This window comes from Panthera pardus, unplaced genomic scaffold (genome assembly GCF_024362965.1).
Source record: "Panthera pardus isolate Hobbes unplaced genomic scaffold, ASM2436296v1 HiC_scaffold_15, whole genome shotgun sequence".
Classification (NCBI taxonomy): Eukaryota; Metazoa; Chordata; class Mammalia; order Carnivora; family Felidae; genus Panthera; species Panthera pardus.
This window is the reverse complement of record NW_026526710.1, coordinates 5,241,924-5,261,580: the sequence shown is the minus strand read 5'-3', so window position 1 is coordinate 5,261,580 and position 19,657 is coordinate 5,241,924. Positions and strand designations below refer to the sequence as shown.

General features: G+C 50.3%; 1 protein-coding gene across 1 annotated transcript in view; it reads right to left on the bottom strand.

The window, feature by feature from the left end:
• RPH3A (rabphilin 3A) overlaps positions 1-19,657 on the bottom strand; it is a 274,290-nt gene that overhangs the window by 62,868 nt on the left and 191,765 nt on the right. The window contains exon 2 of the mRNA XM_053902042.1: positions 3,041-3,129. Within this exon, the coding sequence (XP_053758017.1) occupies positions 3,041-3,129 (89 nt within the window). The remainder of the gene's footprint in view (positions 1-3,040; positions 3,130-19,657) is intronic.

The following is a 19,657-nucleotide window of genomic DNA, read 5'->3' as shown; positions in this document are numbered from 1 at the left end:
GAATAGGCGTGGACTAAATACTCAGAAAGACCCTTCATCAATGCATAATTAGGTCCTAGATAAATTAGAGCAGACCCCCCCCCTTTTTTTTAATGCAGTTCTGGGATTGCTATAAAGTTAGGGGAATTCTCTAACACCACTTCCCCTTGCCACGCAAATAAACACAACAGACTTGGTCAAAATGAAAACTTAAATGCTTCTGTTATGAAAAAGAAAAGGCAAGTCAGAGCCAAGAGAAAATTCTTGCAACAATGTGTATCCAAAAACAGGACTCTTATCTATAGCATATGGGAAAAAAAGCTTGCAAAATTTAGTAAGAAGGTGAATGCCCTGATTTTAAAATGGAAAAAAGATTTGAACAGACACTTCAACAAAGAGGTTATGTGAAAGGCAAGCGTTACGTAAGAGGGGGTTCAGCACCATTAGTCGGTAGGGAAACGCAAGTGAAAAGCACGAGGAAATGCCGCTGTGCGCACACTAGAATGATTAACGTTGGAAAGACCGGCCACGTCAAGGGCCGTGAGGAGAAGGCACAGAAGCTAGAATTCTCATACGCCTTCTGGTGTAAAATGGTGCAGCCAACTTGGAAAACAGCCTGGCAGCTTTGTAAGAAGTTCAGCACATACCTATCACGCGAGTACGGGAGCCTGCTCCTAGGTGATGACCCAAGCGAGAGCAAAGCATCTCTCTACGAGGCTTTATGTGTCCCAGCCCCAGACTGGAAACAGCCCAGAGTCCATCAGGAGACAAACGGATAAACAAATTGTGGTATCGCCACACAATGAGATAGAATTCAGTAATAAAAAGGAACAAGCTATTGACCCGCACAACAATATGGGTGTTTTGGAACAAGACGAATGGATCATGAAAAAGAAGGGAGACATCTCCCAAAAAAGAGTTCACACTGTATGATTCCACTTGCGTGAAATTCTAGAAAACATAAACTAATGTTATAATTACAGAAAGGTTAGCAATTACCTGGAGACGGGGGGGTTGGGGTGGGGGGAGGAAGAGGCACAAGGAAACACTGGGGAAGTAGGGATTTGTTCATTATCTTGACTACTGTGATACCTTCACGTTCTTCCAATGGTCAAACTGGACTTCAAACGTGTACTGTTGAAGGTACATATTCATACTCTAGAAGGCGTTTTTTTGAAAAAAAAAGAGAAAGAAGACAAAGCAAACTGAATCTAGGACAGCGAGCTGTGAGCAGTAAGCCGATGCGAATACCAGCACTGTGTTCCAGAGTCTGACCTTACGCCCCTAACAGGCGGAGAAGCTCAATCTGAGACCCGGGAGGACGTTGAGCCAGGACCCTCCGAGGGAGCTAACGCCATCCTGGGGGAGTGACTCCCCTGAATCCTGGCAGAAGCAAGAATGTTAATCCTTCCGAAGAGAGATATCCCCGAAGTCGATCCCCAGGATTCTCACAGATTGAACTCACAGTAAAAAACTACCAAGCATTCAAAGAAGCCATTGTGAGCGAAAGCCTACAGGAATGATAAACAACAGACGTAGGTTGTCAGGCTCTACAGGCAGTGGTGTGCTGGTGAACCCTCCACAGACAATTTAACAGTGGAGAAAAAGCCCCACTGAATGCAAAATTGGGAAGAGATATGCAGAAGCATAGCATTAGATACACGGGTTTAATGGGGGCGCCTGGGTGGCTCGTTCAGTCAAGCATCTGACTTGGGCTCAGGTCATGATCTCTACACTGACAGTGTGGAGCCTGCTTGGGATTCTCTCTCTCTCTCTCTCTCTCTCTCTCTCTCTCTCTCAAAATAAAACATATGTGACATAACACAGAGAATAACAAAATATAGTAAAATAGTTAAGTGATTAATTTTGAGTATTTATATCCTTTGTGTTTAACATAATTTAATGGTAACATTATAAACTTAATTTTTAATGACTGTGTTTAATAACAGGCTTGCAAAACGCCCCCAAATTTATCAGCTCTCATGAGCCAGTTTGGCACAGATCTAATACATCCCTTATTCAGGTATAATAATTACTGCATACAGAATATGACGTTACTTTTATGCAAAATTTCCCAATTTTTAAATAATCAGGCCAAAACCAGACAGTGAAAACAAACAAACAAACAAAAAAACATGGTTGCAAAGTCACAGTCGGCGGGCGGCCCGTTTGCAGCCTGTGATCTAGTCCAACCTCCTCATTTGACTGATGAGGAAACTGAGGCCCAGAGAGGGGAAGAGATTTGCCTATGATCGCACAGTAAACGAGCTCAGATCTAGAAGCAGAACCAAGTCTGATTTTAACTGTTGGGTCAGTGCTCTAACCACTCCACCGTGCCACCTCTAATATGTGGTATGGAGTTCCAAATTTCACCTTGTTTTTTTTTTTAACGTTTATTTATTTTTGAGAGACAGAGAGAGAGAGAGTACAAGCAGAGACAAGGCAGAGAGCGGGAGACACAGAATCCAAAGCAGGCTCCAGGCTCCAAGCCGTCAGCACAGAGCCTGACGCGGGGTTTGAACTCACAAACCATGAGATCATGACTTGAGCTGAAGTCGGACGCTTAACCGACTGAGCCACCCAGGCGCCCCAAAATTTTGGGGCGCCTGGGTGGCTCAGTCGGTTAAGCGTCCGACTTCAGCCAGGTCACGATCTCGCGGTCCGTGAGTTCGAGCCCTGCGTCAGGCTCTGGGCTGATGGCTCGGAGCCTGGAGCCTGTTTCCGATTCTGTGTCTCCCTCTCTCTCTGCCCCTCCCCCGTTCATGCTCTGTCTCTCTCTGTCCCAAAAATAAAAAATAAAAAATGTTGAAAAAAAAAAAAAACAAAACAAAAAAAAACAAAAAAAAAACAAAATTTCATCTTGTTCTTCCAACCTTGCGAAGCAGTAAAATCGGTGAAGAGGTTTCCATGACAATACCCCCACCGGGTGTTTTTTCCCCCCTCACCCCACGGAAGGAAATTCTGTTCCTTTCCTTGCTTTTCCTCTCTTCCTTCAGGTGTAGGACTATCAGGACCCCACTGACCCCACAGAAGCCACTCCCAGGAAGACGCAGGGACTTACTCTGATTGAAGGGGTCGGTCACTGGGACACATCCAACGGCTGGAGCTGTTGCTGAACACGGTGTCGGTCATGGCGGAAGTTCGGTGCTCCTGGAAAACATTAACCCGGACATCACCCAGTTATCCAGCCGCTCTTTCTGAAGTCCCTACTCTACGCCAAGCACTCCGGGAGATGCAGAGAAGACCGGCACGTCACCCAGCTTCTCCACTTCCCAGATGGAGAAACCCAGGCCCCAAGAGGGAAAGTTCCTTCCGGAAGTCACAGCTCCCTAGAGGCAGAAATGGATCGGAGCCAAGAGCCTTCTTCCTAAAACCCACATCCCCCTTCTTCACTAACTCAAGGCCACGTGTCCAGCAGGGGGAGGGTCAGAGTTGTTGATTCCAGTCCAGGGTCTTTCCACCAGAGGGTGTCATCTGACTCATTTGCCAGTCACCTTGGCCTTGGCCAGCTTTGAGGTCCACAACCCTGAAGTCAATCCTGGCTTTAAAAAAAAAAATACTTTTAACACCCGACCCATCCGAAAATCACGTCGGTTTGATCTTCACAATGGATCCAGAATCTGTCCACTGCTCTCCGCCTGGCTCACCGCTGTGGTGATCCAAACCACCGCTATCTCCGCCCGGCTTACTGTGGTGGCCTCTTCCACAGCCCCCCTGCTCCCATACCCTTGGCTTTCTTCAGTCCACGCTCCACACAGCGGCCAGGGAGATCTTTACAAACACAACTCACAGCTTGTAAAAACAGCACCCCACGGCGAAACACAGAGCTACTGTGGGATCCAGCAATTCCACACCTAAGTATCGACCCGCCCAGGGGAGATGAAAACATAGGTTCACCCAAAAACGTGTACGCGGATGCCCGTAGCAGCATCATTCGTAACAGCCAAAGAGTGGGAATGACTCCGTATTCACCAGCTGATGAGCGTACAGACAAGATGTGGTGTGGTCTATGCGATGGAAGGTTATGCAGCCGTAAAAAAGGAAAGAGGTTCTGACATGCGCCACGCGGATGAACCTTGAAAACAGGGTGCTGAGTGAAAGACGCCATATCGTGTGTTTCCATTTGGAAGAAACATCCAAACCTACAGAGGCGGAAAATAGATTTCGGTTGCCAGGGGCTGGGGAGGGTGGGGGGGGACTAGGAGGTGATGGCTTTGGGGCACGGGGATTCTTTGGGGGGCAATGAGAATGTTCTAAAATTCATTGCAAAGGGTGAATTGTTATGATATGTGAATTTTATCTCAGTGAAGTGGGGGGAGGGTGGGACCATCACTTTGGGAAGCTGGCAGGCCCGTTAAAGCTGTGGACGTTCACCTCCCCCTACGGTTCACGAGTGCGGCTCTTAGGATTACACCCAAGGAGAAAATGCTCACGTTCTAAGCATGTACAAGAATGTTCACAGCTTCTTGATCCACAACAGCTAAAACCTAGAAACAATCCAAATGCCCATCGACAGGAGAGTAGATAGATCCGTGTGGTCTGTTCATGCAGTGGGATGCTGGTCTGCAATAAAAGACAAACTCCTGATGTATGCACCGATAGGGACACATCTCAAGACACCATATTTTATGAAGGAGGCCAGCAGCAAAAGAGAACACGCTATATGACGGTGGCTTTCATGGAAGTTAAGAAGAGACAAAGTTATTTGATGACTGTAGAAATCAGAGCAAATCCATTGCTAACTTGGGGGCTGGGGAGGGGCAGCTGGGGAGGGGCCTCTGTAGGATGAAAATGTTCTGTAGCTTGATCTGGGTGGTCATTAAACAGGTACATACACCTGCAAAAGCCGTGTCTGCACTTTATGTCCCTTCCCTTCCTACCTCAAATACAGTAAGTCAGCCCATGTCACTCTTTTGCTCAGAAGTCTTCAATGGCTCCCTATTGCTCCCAGAATAAAATCTACACTCCTTGGCATGACCTTGGCTCCTTGTGACCTCCTTCTCTAACTCTACCCCCCACTCTCCTCTTGCTCCCTACGCAGCCCCCCGCGCCCCCCCCCCCCAGGCCTCTCTGCCCTTCTTCCAACCCTCACTTCCTTGCTCTCCCCCTCTGCCCGGAACTCCAGGCCCATATGCCAGGCTCACTGCCGTTTCTTTAGGTGTGTTCCCAAATGTCATCCCCTCAAAGGGCCCTCCCCGACTGCTCCATTTAAAACAGCTCCTCCCCCACGTCCTCCACTCTGGCTTCCTTTACTCTGATTTCCTTTTCTTCACAGCTCGTATCCCTTCCCAAATTTATCGGATGTCTTATTTCTTTATTTGCTTAGAGTTTGCCTCTCTTATGTCTAAAACGTAAGCCCCTTGCAGGACTTACTCTGTTCTGTTCTCTCTTAATCTCCAACACTTCACAGAGCGCCTGGCGCAGAGAAGGCATTTAATAAACATTTGTTGAATGCATGCGTGACTCTCCTTCAACACTAAGGCAGTCCAGCTCAACTGAGCCAGGCTCATGTCTTCTGTGAGGCTCCCCGCCCCCCTCCCGCAGGTCTGGCCAAAGGGCAAAGCGGGAGAGGCCACGGAGATTACATTTAATTAATTAAAAAACAAAAACTTCGGAACGTGGGTCACTGTGTCCCGTGGGTCCCGATTTCCCTGAAGGTTTTGGCACCACACGGCCTCGTTTTCTGGGATGCTGGGAAGTCGGGAGGGGAACAGGGAGAGCACTCTCTCTCCTATCCTGCAGCCCGTGGAGTTATTAAATCTTTGAGTGCGTGAAGCCAGAGGGGGGCCGAGGGCTGGACACATGGGAGGCAAGCCTCTTACAGAAAAGCCATTTCGTCTGCTCCCCTGTGATCGACATAATCTTCTCAGATTAATACGACCATTTCACCGTTTCCACTTGGAAAGCAGGAAGAAAGAAGGGACATCTCCTGGTGCAAAGGGAATCTGCTGAAAAGAAACTTGTCTCGTTATTGTCTGTGTCAGTTGCTGAGTGAGGCCATCCTGGGCCCCCGGGACCCCTGGCCCCTGCTCGGGCCCAGGTTTTGGGCTTCCTCGGCTGCTCCCGGACGGGGACTCCAAACATTCATTCGAATGCCTTGCCTCCTGCTTTGCAGCAGAGATGTGGTGCTGCCCTCGGGGGACCCCAGGAAGCAGGGAGGGCTGGGACAGGGGTGACACGGTCTCCGCCCACGAACTCTAATCTCCAAATGCTGTTGCTCTCCAGGCGGAACCTGGCGGCCCATCCTCTCCTGCATTCAGTCATGCACACTAGGAGCTTATTTCCCATTAAAAGTCTGCCTGCAAAGTCCAAGATCATTCACGGAAAGCACCCAGCTCGGTCCTCCAGGCCAGAAGCTACCCTGGACACTACTGGTTAGTTCAGCTTTGCCATCCAGAGAAAGGAGGTCACGTGTCCACAGGCAGACGGTGGCTGGGGGGATGGGGGGACAGATGCAGGTGGAGGGGAGGGGGCACAGCACGCATTGCCGATGTCCTTGACAGGAGGGGCGTCCACCCCCAGCCTCTGGGAGTGTTAGCAGCTAAGGGCTTATGGCAGCACCGTTTTCCAGAGAACTGCCCTCAGCCAACAAAAGCAGCTGCCTTGCCCACAGACACCCCGAGTGCAGCCCAAAGCCAATGAATAACGGGCAGGGGGCAATGTAAAAGCACAGACTTTTTGTCTCGAGGCGGGACAAGCGTGTGCCAGCATGCTCCAGAGCTCCCCATGGGATCAGGCTGAGGCCAGACTGCAGCTGAAGCCCCGTCCTCGCCTGGCATCCCTCGCTGCTTCCCGGAGTCATCACTGGTACCAGAAAATCCCATCGCGGGTTCTGCTTCTAGAGTATTTGACCTCACGCGGGAGTAGAATTTTAGGAAATCGGGGTTCTGATCCCCAAGCTCATCATGTTACTTAGCTGTCTTCTAACCTGACAAAAGGCGAGCCTAAGACACTCTCCTACCTGCCTGCAGATGATGCCCCAGGAAGTCCAGCCACGATGTCAGGTTTGAGGGCGAGTTAACGGAAATGGAGAAAGCCTCTGACGTTTTCAGATGACCCCTGCCTCTCCTATTGCACACTACAGAGAAACCATCACCACAGTGGACAGGAGGCCTGCAGCTCCAGGGAGAAGCCCCAGAGGGAAACCAACCATTGGCACCAGGAGCAAAAACAGAGATGCCTGTGTCAGATACATTACATAGGATTCTGCCCTAGGACCCGCAGAACCTCAGTGTCACCGAGCTGATGAATTTCAGCATCTACAACGGTCCCTGACACACAGTGAGATAATCCCCCCTTCCTACTTCCCCTAGACTATAGCTTATGTAACAACGATGACCAACATTTCTTGAGCACCTACCATGTGCAAAATTCCATACCTTCGTCATTTGCTTTAATCCTTACAAGCCTACTGTCAGGTAAGTGACATTTTACAGGTAAGAAACTGAGGTCCAGAGTGGTTAAGCCACCTGTTTAAAACCACACAGCTACCAACAAGCAGACTCAGGGTTTGAGCTCTCTCCAAAACCCATGTGCTAATCACTACTCTGTTCACACCTACAGAACATTCCTCCCTGGGCTTTAGATTATTGGATCCTGACAGCTCCTGGCTGTATGCCCACCTGTCAGCCTCAGAAACAAGCTGAGACCCTCCCCCACCAGCCCCCTACCTAGAGATGCTGAGAGATCACACACTTTGGCTCGGTCAAGGCCAAAGCCATGGCTTAGATCCAGTCCTACAGCTGCAAGTTCAGAAAGCATAAACTAACTGCCTCCCCGGAAACCAGAGGCTCCAAGTCTTTTTCCTGGGCACAGGTGGTTCCCCCCCACCTCCCCACTCCCCAGTCCTGGTGCAAACTCCAAGGAACAGTCTGCTTTCAACAATAAAAGCAACAACAGCAACAGCTGTTCACATATCAAGGGCTTACTACGTGCTAAGTGCCTTTCAAGTTTCATCTTGTTCAGCCCTCACAATAGCCTTCAAGATAGATGTTCTTCTTATCCCATTTTACAGGGGAGCAACTGAGCCACGATGCATTTAAGCGGGCTTCCCAAGGTCCTGCTTAAAGTGTTTCAACAAAGCAATCTAAACGCCCGGTACTTAGCGCTGGCTAGCCCGTGGTGTGCCTCTGGATAGTGGAATACTGCACAGTGGGAAAGAATGAGATTATTTATGATGGACGTGGATGCATCACTAAGATAAACTGCCTAGTCGTCAAGACCAGGACGTAGGATGATGTTCTCGAAGAGCACCATCTGTGTGCACAAGGCAAAGCAGGATACGTGCACACGTGTGACTTGTGGTTATCCATGCGTAAGATACATGTATCTCTGTAAAGAACTAGCACGAAACTAGCACAACATTGCTTGCCTCCGGGGAGGGGGACCGTCGCTGAAGCTGAGCTGGGAAGGAGGATTTTCACAACATGCCCCTTCGTATTTGCAACCGTGTGGACATGTTAGCTATGGAAAAATAAATGAACATTTATTTTTCTAATGTTTATTTTTTTATTTTTGAGAGAGAGAAAGAGAGAGAGCTAGCGTACAAGCAGGGAAGGGGCACAGAGAGAGAGAGAGAAACACAGAATCCGAAGCAGGCTCCAGTCTCCGAGCTGCTAGAGAAGAGCCCGATGCAGGGCTTGAACCCATGCACTGGGAGATCATGACCTGAGCCAAAGTTGGACGCTTAACTGACTGAGTCACCCAGGTGCCCGTGAGCATTTCTTTTTTTAATGTAATTTTAAAATAATAAAGCGCTCCAATGGCTGTCCATCATAAGAGTTAAGACTTCCCCTGTAACTTGAAAGGAATGTCATGACCCTCTGCCTGCTACCCTCCCCGTATCTCTGACCACCCTCTGGTCGTGCTGGCTTTTCCAGCTACCAGGCCTTTGCCTCTGCTGTTCTCTCTGCCTTTATAATAACACCTTCCTCTTCCTCTCATGCGGCTAATTCCTTCTCAGGCTCCCCTGGTCTCTGCTCAAGTGTCACCTCCTTCAGGAAGCATTCCTTGACTACACTAAGTTACCTCCTTTCACCCCATTGCTTGCTGTCACTGTTTGTTTCATTTGTAATACTTATAATGATTTGCAATTATCATTTTTTCTTTATCTACTGTGTGTCTCTTCACCTATTCTGTAAGATCCATGAGAGCAGGGCCTGGGTCCAAATTTGTTCGATAACTGTACGTCCAATGCATGCAGGGCCAGCTTCACGGGCCCACAACCTAGGCAGCTGCCCAGCGCTCCAGGCCTAGAAGGGTCCAGAATTTGCCTTAATGCTCTGCTGTCACTATCTTGAGATTCTTAACAATAGTTGATCAGGGGGCCCTGCATTTTCGCTCTGCAGCCGGTCCTGAACGCGGTATACAGTAGGTGCTCAATAAATAAATCCTCACCTAAGCTCAGTGAGTGCAGTAGGCACTCCATAAACCTGCATGTAAGCGGCAGAGCCAGGCCTGTTCCAGATCTGCCCACCCGCACAGCTTGGTCCTAACCCGTATGCCGCCTTGCTTCTGAAACTGCCAGAAGACTCTGTCCCAAGCCCAGAGAGGCCAGATTCCAGAACCTTGCCTCTCTCCCCCTTTGCATTTTGTTTCTGCCTACTTCTCCTTGGCTCCCGTCAGCACCGTTTGCTCAGGAGCTGTGCCTCGAACCACCAAATCTCCAGGTCTTCTGTCGGTTTCCGATGAGCTGAGAAAGGAACTCTTAAAGCCCATTTAGCCACAAGTGTCCACGCATGACTCCTCGGGCTGGGCCGGGCTGGCAGGGGAGCTGTACAGGCCCTTCAGGGCACAGCAGGGAACTGACGTGAGCTACAGCTGTAATTCAATGCCATGGGTCAGCCCCCCAGCCCCATAGTCTTGGAATTAAGCCAGATGCTTCACAGCAGACCCCGCAGCCACCAGCTTGGACAGCCCCCACCAGTTCTCCCTCTCTGTCTTTTCCTGTCTCGCCCTTCTTTCCCTGAGTCAGGCCTATCACTGCTCAGTTAGAAATCTAGAAAAACCACGCAGACTATGTGATGGTGTGGGAAATGCAACTTACACCAAGGGCCTTAAATGGTGGGGGCGGGGGGTGAATGGGAGGTTCCAGGAACAGGGTCCAGGCTGAAAATATGTTTTGTTTGGCCCATGCAGTGTTTTTGAAAAAGTTAAATCAAGCCAATATTCTAAAAGCATGGGATTTAATTAAAAATACAGATTGCCGGCTTCTGTTAAGAAATAGGAAGAATCAAAAAAATACTTATAGAACATCTATTACTGTGTGCCAGATACTGTTCTAGGCACCGGGGATACAACATCAAAGCAAACAAACAAAAAAGAGGAAAATTGCTGCCCCCATGGAGCTTAACTTTTAGTGGGGAATCCAGAGGATAACCAAGCAGTAATTCAAATGTAAAAGGCATCAGCTAGTGACGAGCACTTTAGAAAAACAAGACCAAGAAGGGGGATTGGTGATTGAAAGGGAAGTGTGAGTTTTAGTAAGTAGTCAGAGGAGGCTTCAGTGAGATATGTTATTTGAGCAAAGACTTGAAGGGGGTAATGGACTGAGCCATGTGAATATTGGAGGCAGAGCATTCCAAACAGAGGGAAAGCAAGTGCAAAGGCCCTGGGGTGGGCATACGCTGGTAACGTGGAGAAATGACAAGGAGCGCATAGTGGCTGGAGTGGAGTGAGCGAGAGGAAGATAGGTGGGAGCAGAGGTCGCAGCAGTAGTGGGGGCAGGGAGGGGGGCACGTCAGATCACGAGGACCATTTGGGCTTCCACTCTGAGTGATGGGGAAGCCAAAGAAAAGCTCCGAGAAATGAGCTGAATATCTCTACTCTGCCCCAACCACGCATCCAGCGTTGACTATTTGCCGGGGTCTTAGGGTTCCGACACATCCCCGCCGAGGCAAGGACATGGGCCAGCAAGGGGAAAGATGCCATCAGCCACACTTGATGGAGTCAGGCGCGGCTCCGCTTGCCCACCCGCCTTGCCACGCCAGCCCCGTGTCTCAGAGCTACAGCGTCCCTCATGCGGCCAGCTACATCCAGCGCCTACAGGCTGCCGTCGGCTTCTCTTTGCTCCCGAAGCCAGCTGGGACATCCCCAGGCTCCCCAGAACCTGGCCACAGGCCTGGAACGGTAAGGCCTTGCTTGGCTCCTTCCCTGCAGAGCCTGCTGGTGCCTAAAACAAGGACAGAGACAGGCCAGAGTAACACTCGAGACGCAGGCACGTTTGTGCTCCTGGCCTTGAAACAAACGAAACTCACCATCACCTCCACATGCTTCTCCCACAGCCACACAGCAATAACGGATGATTCCTGTCATGAGCCTTCGAAGAGGCCCACGGGACAGTCCCCCTGTTAGAGAGTTTTAAGGCAGGCAGAGAGTCTATCCCTCACCGTTGTGAGGGTCACGGTCATCCTCGCTGCTGCAGCCGCCCCGTCGTAAACCAGCCACTCCCAGCCCGACCTGCACGCTGGCCACAGATGTGAGCAAGCCCAGACAAGGTCATCCAAGTCTGGCCTAGACCAGAGGAACCACCCAGCTGAACTCAACCCAATCGCTGACCTAAACAATCGTGAGATAAATGAATGGTTGTTGTTCTAAGGCACTCAACTGTGGGGGGCTTGGTTATGCCCCAAAAGCTGACCGAGAGAGCAGCCCATCGTTACGGTGCAACAGCCGGCCTTGGACCCGGAGCCTGGGAATCCAACCTTAGCTCCCCTGTTCGTTTTATTTTCTGTTTAGTCATTCTGGGCCTCAGTTTTTGCATCTGTAAAATGAAGACATAAAAATGCCCACCTCTGTCATGTTTGCCTTGCCGTGTTGTTGGGGAGGGCTCACGAGTGAACACACGTGCGGGGACCTCGTAATCCAAACTCCTTTTCAAGTAGGAAGCAAGGAGGTCACTGCTAATGTTATCTGAGGGTACGGCTGGGGAGCAGAACAAAGACGTAAATTCCAGATGTTTGTTTAGGCTTGAGTGAGACACTGCAGTGGATATCTGGGATCGAGACACCTTATTTTTGCCTGTTTGGCATTTCTCTTTGGTGGGGGGAACAGCAATTTTCCCTTGGGAAACCCTCCCTCTTTCACGATCAATCTGTGTCGCTTAAGAGGAGCTCATCCACTCTGGTCCCTAGAAGTGGGCCAATTTCCCTTGCCTGGCCAATCAGTGTATTACACCCTATAGGCTACAGTGATTGGTCCAGGGATAGGCACATGACCCAGTCTGGACCAATGAAGACCTGCCCTTAAACTTTTGCTGGAACCATATGGAAAGAAGCATTCTCTTTCCATTGGGATTGCTCAGCTGGTGGAAGAGAAGCTTGGAGCTGCCACTGGTCACTTTTGCCACCATGTGGGAAAGGCCTGCCAAAGCATAAAAGTAGAGCTGAGAGATGGAAAGAGGTTGATTCCTGATGATGCACTGGAATGCTGGATCCAGCCACGCCTGAATGTATCCTCCTGGCCTTTTTAGCCACCATGAGCCAATATGTTTCTCCTTTTTTTCAATTTTCAAGTCAATTTGAATTGAATTTTTGCCACTACAACCCTCCTGAGCAATATGTGTCTTCACAGACCAGCCACCTTGGAGCAAAAGGGGACCTCAAAGGCAGCCTGAATTGGCCAAGGCCTGGAGAGAAATACACCAGCCTTCAACAACCCCCTGGAGCCCCCCTCCCCCCCCCGCCCCCCGCTTTGGAAGCACTGCCACCCGAGCTCAGGCCTTGCAGGAGGACAGGAAACGTTTGTAAAGCACCCTCACCAAGGCCTGCTGAGACCCTGCACTGACAATTAAAATTCAGTGACAACAAACAGCACTAATTAAAAGCAAAACTAAGTACTTAATAAGACAAATGAGGTGGCAGTATTAAAAGCCAGGATGAGAGAGCTGGCATTAATTAAAAACAAAGACTAATCTCTTCCCTCCTCTGAAAAGGCTGTGTCTGTGTGTGTCTAGAAAATGTTCAGCTCTGTTAATGTGCTAAAGAAATGCCATGGGAACAGGCAGGCTCTGGTATATGAGGAATTCATGGGAATGGAGACTTGGGTGATGGGAGGGCAGGGGGGAGGGGGGGAAACAGGACTGAAAAGAGAGGATGGGGCCGTGATTCACCCCTGTCACCCAAAGCAATGTCCATCCAGGCAACCCTGCTTGCATTTAAAGATGCAGGGGCGCCTCGGTGGCTCAATCGGTTAAGCATCCAACTTCGGCTCAAGTCACGATCTCACGGTCTGTGGGTTTGAGCCCCGCGTCGGGCTCTGTGCTGACAGCTCAGAGCCTGGAGCCTGCCTCGGATTCTGTGTCTCCCTCTCTCTCTGCCCCTCTCCCCCTTGCACTCTCTCTCTCTGTCTCTCAAAAATAAATAAACATTTAAAAATTAAAAAATATATATTTCCAGAGGCTAAGACCACATGCTCTTAGCAGACAGTTCAGCAGGGTGATTTAGGGTATGGGCTTGGGGGCCAAGCCCATCCAGCCATCTACCAGCCTGATAAGCATATCCCCATCCCTGAACTTCAGGGAGGTTCCTCATCTGTCGAATTAGATCTCAGATCATAATTATCATGAGGCTTAAATGAGACGATGCATGGGAAGTTCCTGGTTCAGGACCCGGCAGGAAACACCCGCTCGTCAAGTGGGAGCTCTCATGAATTTATGTTATTATTAACAACAATGATCTCAGTGACATTTTCCTAAAGAGATGGGAGTCCAGCTTTGGCACTAGAAGGAAATATCTCAGGCTTTTTGAAGCCAGAATAAGCCAGAGTAAGTACAGGGAGCATACTAAAGCAAGGGTCGGTTGTTGAGTGCAATGGTTGTCGTCAGTGCAACGACTACGTTTCTGGTTTTCCACCGTGTGATAGGATGGTCCTTCCCTCTCCCTGGGAAGCCGGGAGAGGCCACATGATCCGTTCGGGCCAATAAACATCCCCAGGTGGAAACTGAAGCCGGCGCATGCATCACCACATTCCCCTTTTCCTGTCTTCACAAGCGCGGATGGATGATGGAACCCCCCTCAGCCTGGGTCCCTGGGGCAGGTCAAAGGCAGAGCAGACACCTATCAACCCACCATTCCCAGAAACCATGAGTGAGAAAGAAATCTCTGTTGCTTCAGCCAGTGAAACCTTGGGGATTGTTTGTTACTGGAACAGCCTAATCCGCCCTGTCTGTGTGTCCTACCGGCCAGGAACTGCATGAAGCATTTCCCATGCAACCCTTCGTTTGAGCTCCACAACAATCCTAGGAAACACGATGTTCTATTACCCAGCTTTACAGATCAGGAAACTGAAGCCCAGAGAGGTCAAGTTCTTTGCCCAAGGACACGCAGCCAGTAAATCACAGCAGGGTGTGCATTCACACACGAAAGGCAGGAAGGATCATCCAGAGTTGAGCTTCCTGGGGGAGAATGTCTCCTGCTGGGCAGGGGTACCCCAAACCTTTCCTTCCTTCCCTGAGGTATGAATCTCTCTGCACCCTGAGTCTACAATCCCAAACACTGTACTGCACAAAGAGCAGACACTGTTACGGAACACTCTCCAGGGCTCCCTGCACAGCTCAGCCAATTACCCGATTCTTTGATGAAGTGGAAACTTGGCCTTTGCTGTGTTGTTAACCCAGCTTATCTCTGCTCCAGCTAGGCTGTGGTGTGCGAGGGAAAGAGGAAAGGTTCGGGACAGATTTCTGCGTTTGCACATGCATGCCCAGACACAGGGGGCCCCAAACGGGAAGATGCCACGAGCTAGGTCTGCGTATTAAAACGAGTCATTTAGCTTAATGGGCCCTGGCTGCCACTCAGGCCTAAATTGCAAAGAAACTCGTTCTGATTAGAACCCAGCTAGAACTGACTTATCTGCAGCCCTAAATCTCATCACGTCACAGACCGCAAGTGCCATCCTGACCCCGCCTGTACCCCGGGTACGAAAGAGAGCAGAGAGGAGCATCTATCCATTGAAACGATGGCGGCAGGCCTCATCCTCAAACCCGAAGAGCATTTTTGCATTCCCATTTTACAGACGAGGAGACTGAGGCCTCAGTTTGTCAAGGTCACACTGGCAGCAGGTGTAATATCCAGGGATGCAGACCAGGGTCTTGTATAAATGAGCCTTCTAACTACCCTGCTTCATTGACTACTGATGCAAATAACAGAACATTTGGCTAAGCATATTAGTTTGCTGTTTTTATATGGCAAATATGTTGCATAGTGGCAGTATTGTATGGTCTAACTCAATAATAAAAATAGCTTTGCTGGGTATTTTCTCTTCACCCCTGCAGACGCAGTCACCCTCCACCCGGCTCTGTGCCCTGGGAGAATGACCTGTGTAGGCGACATCAGTGGCCTCCTTGCCCTCCGGCTCCTCGTCGGGTTTGTCTGATGGGAGGCACCAGCAGAAGGCTGGAGGGAGGGAAGAGAGAGGCCGGGGCATTTATCCCCTGCTGGTCACCCTGGGTTGGCTGTTGGGGGTCCCAGCTCCCGTCAGGAGGACCCCTCCGTACAACCCTTTCTCTTCTGGATCCACAGCTGTTCCCTTCCTGCCCCTCCAGGCCGAGAGATGGGCCTGCTGGAGTGCTCATGTGACTCTAAATATCTCTTTGTTAAACTCACCTCGTTCCTTAAACTGGGCGTGCAACCAGCTTCTGCTGCTTGCCAGGCACTTTTCGAGGAACTTAGCTCACCTAATCTTCACGGCGACCCAGTGAACGATGATCATTCCCCTTTCATGGGGGAGGCACCTGGAGCACCGAGAGGTCAGGTGACCTCTTCCAGATCACACAGCTAGGAGATGACGGGGACACATTTGGAATCCCTGCCGTGTGGCTCCGGAGCCTGTGCATTTGACCAGCTCACCATCCTGCCCTGAGGGTCTGTCCTTAGCAAAGGTAGGGTGGCACAGAAACGAACAGCACCGGCCTTCTGATGGGCAATTTCCAAGTACCACCTCCTTCCGTCTTCAATACCATCCTGTGAGGCAGGCCCTGACGTTACTCCTGTGCCTGGGGCTCAGAGGGGTGCGTTAATTGCCCAAGGTCACCAGCCAGAAGTGGTGGAGCCAGCCAGCTTATGAACCCCGGTTTGTCTCCCTTTAATGCCAACACCCTTGACCGCGACTCTGGACAACACCTCCTAGAACGTGGCCGCCTGGCGGCTGGGAGACTGGCTTAGGTAAAGAATGGCTTTCTAACCGTCAGAGGTACCAAAAGGAGGATGTGCTGCTTTGAGAGGTGATGAGCGCTCACACCAGACATCATCCACACAAACAGCAAAACTGCCTGTTGGGGCTGCTGTAAAGATGGTGAGGTGCTTTTCTGAAACGGCCTCTCCTTTCTGCATTTGGGGAAGAACAGCTCAAGCTCACGGACTCTCCCCGGTCAGGTGCGGGCAAAACTCCTTAAGCTAACTCCCTAGCTTGGCCTGACTCTCTTTTAATGTTTAGTCCTTCTTGAGAGAGAGAGAGAGAGAGTGAGAGAGAGAGAGAGAGAGAGAGAGCACGAGGAGCAGAGAGAGAGGGAAACACAGAATCTGAAGCAGGCTCCAGGCTCTGAGCTGTCAGCACAGAGCCCGACGCGGGGCTTGAACCCACGGACCGTGAGATCATGACCTGAGCTCAAGTCGGATGCTTAACTGACTGAGCCACCCAGGCGCCCCGGACTCTCCTACCAAGCAGGCAGAACCAGTCCCTTCAGATAGCAAGCTTAAGTCCTCTGGCCTCAGACGCTCCCTGCCCTGGGAAAATGCATATTTTCACTTCCTCCTTGTGAAGCAGAGGAAATCAAGGCCCCAGGAAGGGTTCTAACTTGTTTTCTCGCCTCAGCACAACACACACACACACACACACACACACACACACACACACACACGTCTCATTTTCACCCATGGTACAAATCTCATGATAGAATTTTCCATCAAGGGAAAATTGGCTTTTGGAGTCACATGGTCACCCTAGCAAACTATTTGGGCAAATAGTCTGCCCAAACTGGGCAAACTATTTAACTTCTTGGAGTCTCAGCTGGCTCATCTGGAAAATGGGGGCTGTAACAGCACCCGCTTCATTGGGCTGGTGAGAGGTGGGAGTGGAAAACAGAGTAATGAAGGTTACCTAGCCCAGGGCGGGTACAGGTGCTACTCAGGTGTTCTTCCAGAACCTTCAACACCCCAAAAAATAACACGAGTTAGAGTCTCTGGCCAGGAAGGATACCTCTTGCCTTGCACCATCTGGCAACAGCCACTTCCCCGGGGCGTGGATCCTAAGAAAGCTGAGGCCACTTCAGAAAGAACAAAAAGCTCCTTTTAGTTGCCATGAATAATAGATCTTCAAGACCTGCCTCCCTCCAGTCCCTGCCCCGCCCAGACCTTCGCGGCGCCAAGTGAGAGAAAGTAACAGAAAAAGGAAATCTCAGTTGGTGTTGGCCGGAGAATATGAATGAACCACAAAGTTCCTGTCCCTCTCCCGTGTCCCCATGGAAACAGCCATCAGAACACCGAGTATGGATGGAGTCCTCTGTAATTTACAAAGGCCTTCGCCTTCACAATCCCCCAGGCAGGCGGGCATTAGACCCTCATCACTGGAGGCAAAAGAAGGCAGAGAGGGGCCGAGCCAACAGGGTTCAGCTCTGCCTCTTTCTATCTGTATGTTGGGCTAGTCACTTAACCTCCCTGTGCCTCAGTTTCCTCATAGGGAAACCAGAGATGAGAGTAACAGTGATAACAATACCTCCCTCAGAGGGGCGTTGAAAGACTCAATGAGCTGATACTTTCAAGTGCTTAGAACAGCGTCTGGAACGTGGCTAGCACTAAATAAAGCGCAGCAAGTTAGCTTTGCCACACCTTCGGGGTGAAAAGGCTGATAATAACAGCCGTAATGGTATTTATCATCTACCGGGTACCAGCGGCCGCACTCAGTGACTTACATACTCTGCCTCATATAATGCTTGCATAGACACCACTGAGCTCATCTCACAAGTAGAAACACTGAGACTGATAAGGGTTAACTAACTTTCGCCCTAGACCGAATTGGAGCCAGAAAGGCACAGGGCTGGGAGTCAAGTACAGTTCAATTCTAAACACCCACCTACCATCGCCTTCCTCCTCCCCATCCTCCTTCGTTGCACCCCTAAATAAATAGAGAGCATTTATCCTGTTTCAGTGCCCAGTTCTCCACACATGTTGGTGCTCAGCGTAGCCGTATCTAAATTAATCCTCAACTCAACCTTTAGCCCCATTTTATACCAGGAAGCCGAAGCAAGGCGAGTTTAGGTACTGGCCCAAAGTGTCCAGCAGAGGCAGGATCCAAACCCCAGAGGTGAGGGTCCATTTTTATACACAGCACACACACGCACAAACGCACACACAGGCACACAACAATACCTTCGAGTTACATCCGATACGTCACCGTCCATCCTCCGACTCGAAGACTTTCTGGAGAGACAGGACATTAAAACTACATCCGAAGCTGGTCTAGTTTCTCTTCTTTGCAAAGCCACTCGCTCCAGGAGGCGAAGCATTTTATTGTGTTACCGGCAGACACAGACTTACCCTCTCAACATCGAGATTTCCAGGGAGGGACTTACAGGAGCTCTCAAAAGTACACGAAGCCAACGGCAAAGAAAAATGCGGAACGCAGGTCACGGTCCAGTTTGTCCTGGGTCAAGCAGGGGAGACTGTTCAATTGGTGTCCTTCAACGGACACGCCTCCCACCTGGTGTGGTTCCTTCCACACTCGCTCTGGACTTAGCACGTGGCTTTCTGTGGCCCATGGGAGATCAGTGAATAGGACACAAGCAGGGTTGGGGTCAGCCCCATTAGAGTGCCGTGCACCGATTTGACATGAAGAAGAGGAGGGAGAGAAGTCCACTCCTCATCCCCCGTGGAACCGTCAGTCTTGTGGAGAACGATCTCTGTGAACCACGGGAGGCTGGGCCCTGAGCTTCTGAGTTCACAGCACATTGGTCAGGTGGTTCTCCCAGGTGGAGAAAGCCCGCCCGAGGGAGAGGCCAACCCAGAAGAAAGCAGAGCTGGGTGATCGGAAATCAGTCTGAGTGCTATTTTTGAGCCACTGAGTACAGTCATGCCTCATCGCCAAGAAACGTCCCCCTGTATCACTCGAACTAGACGCAGTTAGGTTTACCATTAATGTAGTTCTGATCGACACACACGTACTCACGCCCAGAATCGATTCACGTATTTGCAGATTCCGTATTTGTGAATTTGCCTGCTCAGTAAAATCTGTTTGCAACCCCAAAATCAATACGTGTAGCACTTTCATTTTTCACCGGTAACAATACTTGTGAGCGTGCACGCACGCGCGCGCGCACACACACACACACACACACACACACACACACACAGTGGCCAGAAAAAACGGAGTTGCCCGACAAGCATGTTACCAGCTCAAGTCCACCGGCAAATGAGCTCCAGCTCTCACAACATACACAAGTCTCTTTTTCAAGGTCTCGTTTAGCGCAACGCTGTCTGCATTATTGTCGGCGATCGCACTGTTTAAAAACGGCCCCCGAGCACGGTGCTGCGGTCTGGCCGGTGTTCCTCAGTGCAACAAGGCTGCGATGTGCCTCAGAGAGAAAATATGTTAGGTGAGTTCATATGCCATGAGGTATAGTGCTGTTGGCCCTGAGTTCAACGTTTATAATCAACAATACGATATACTGGGGCGCCTGGGTGGCTCAGTC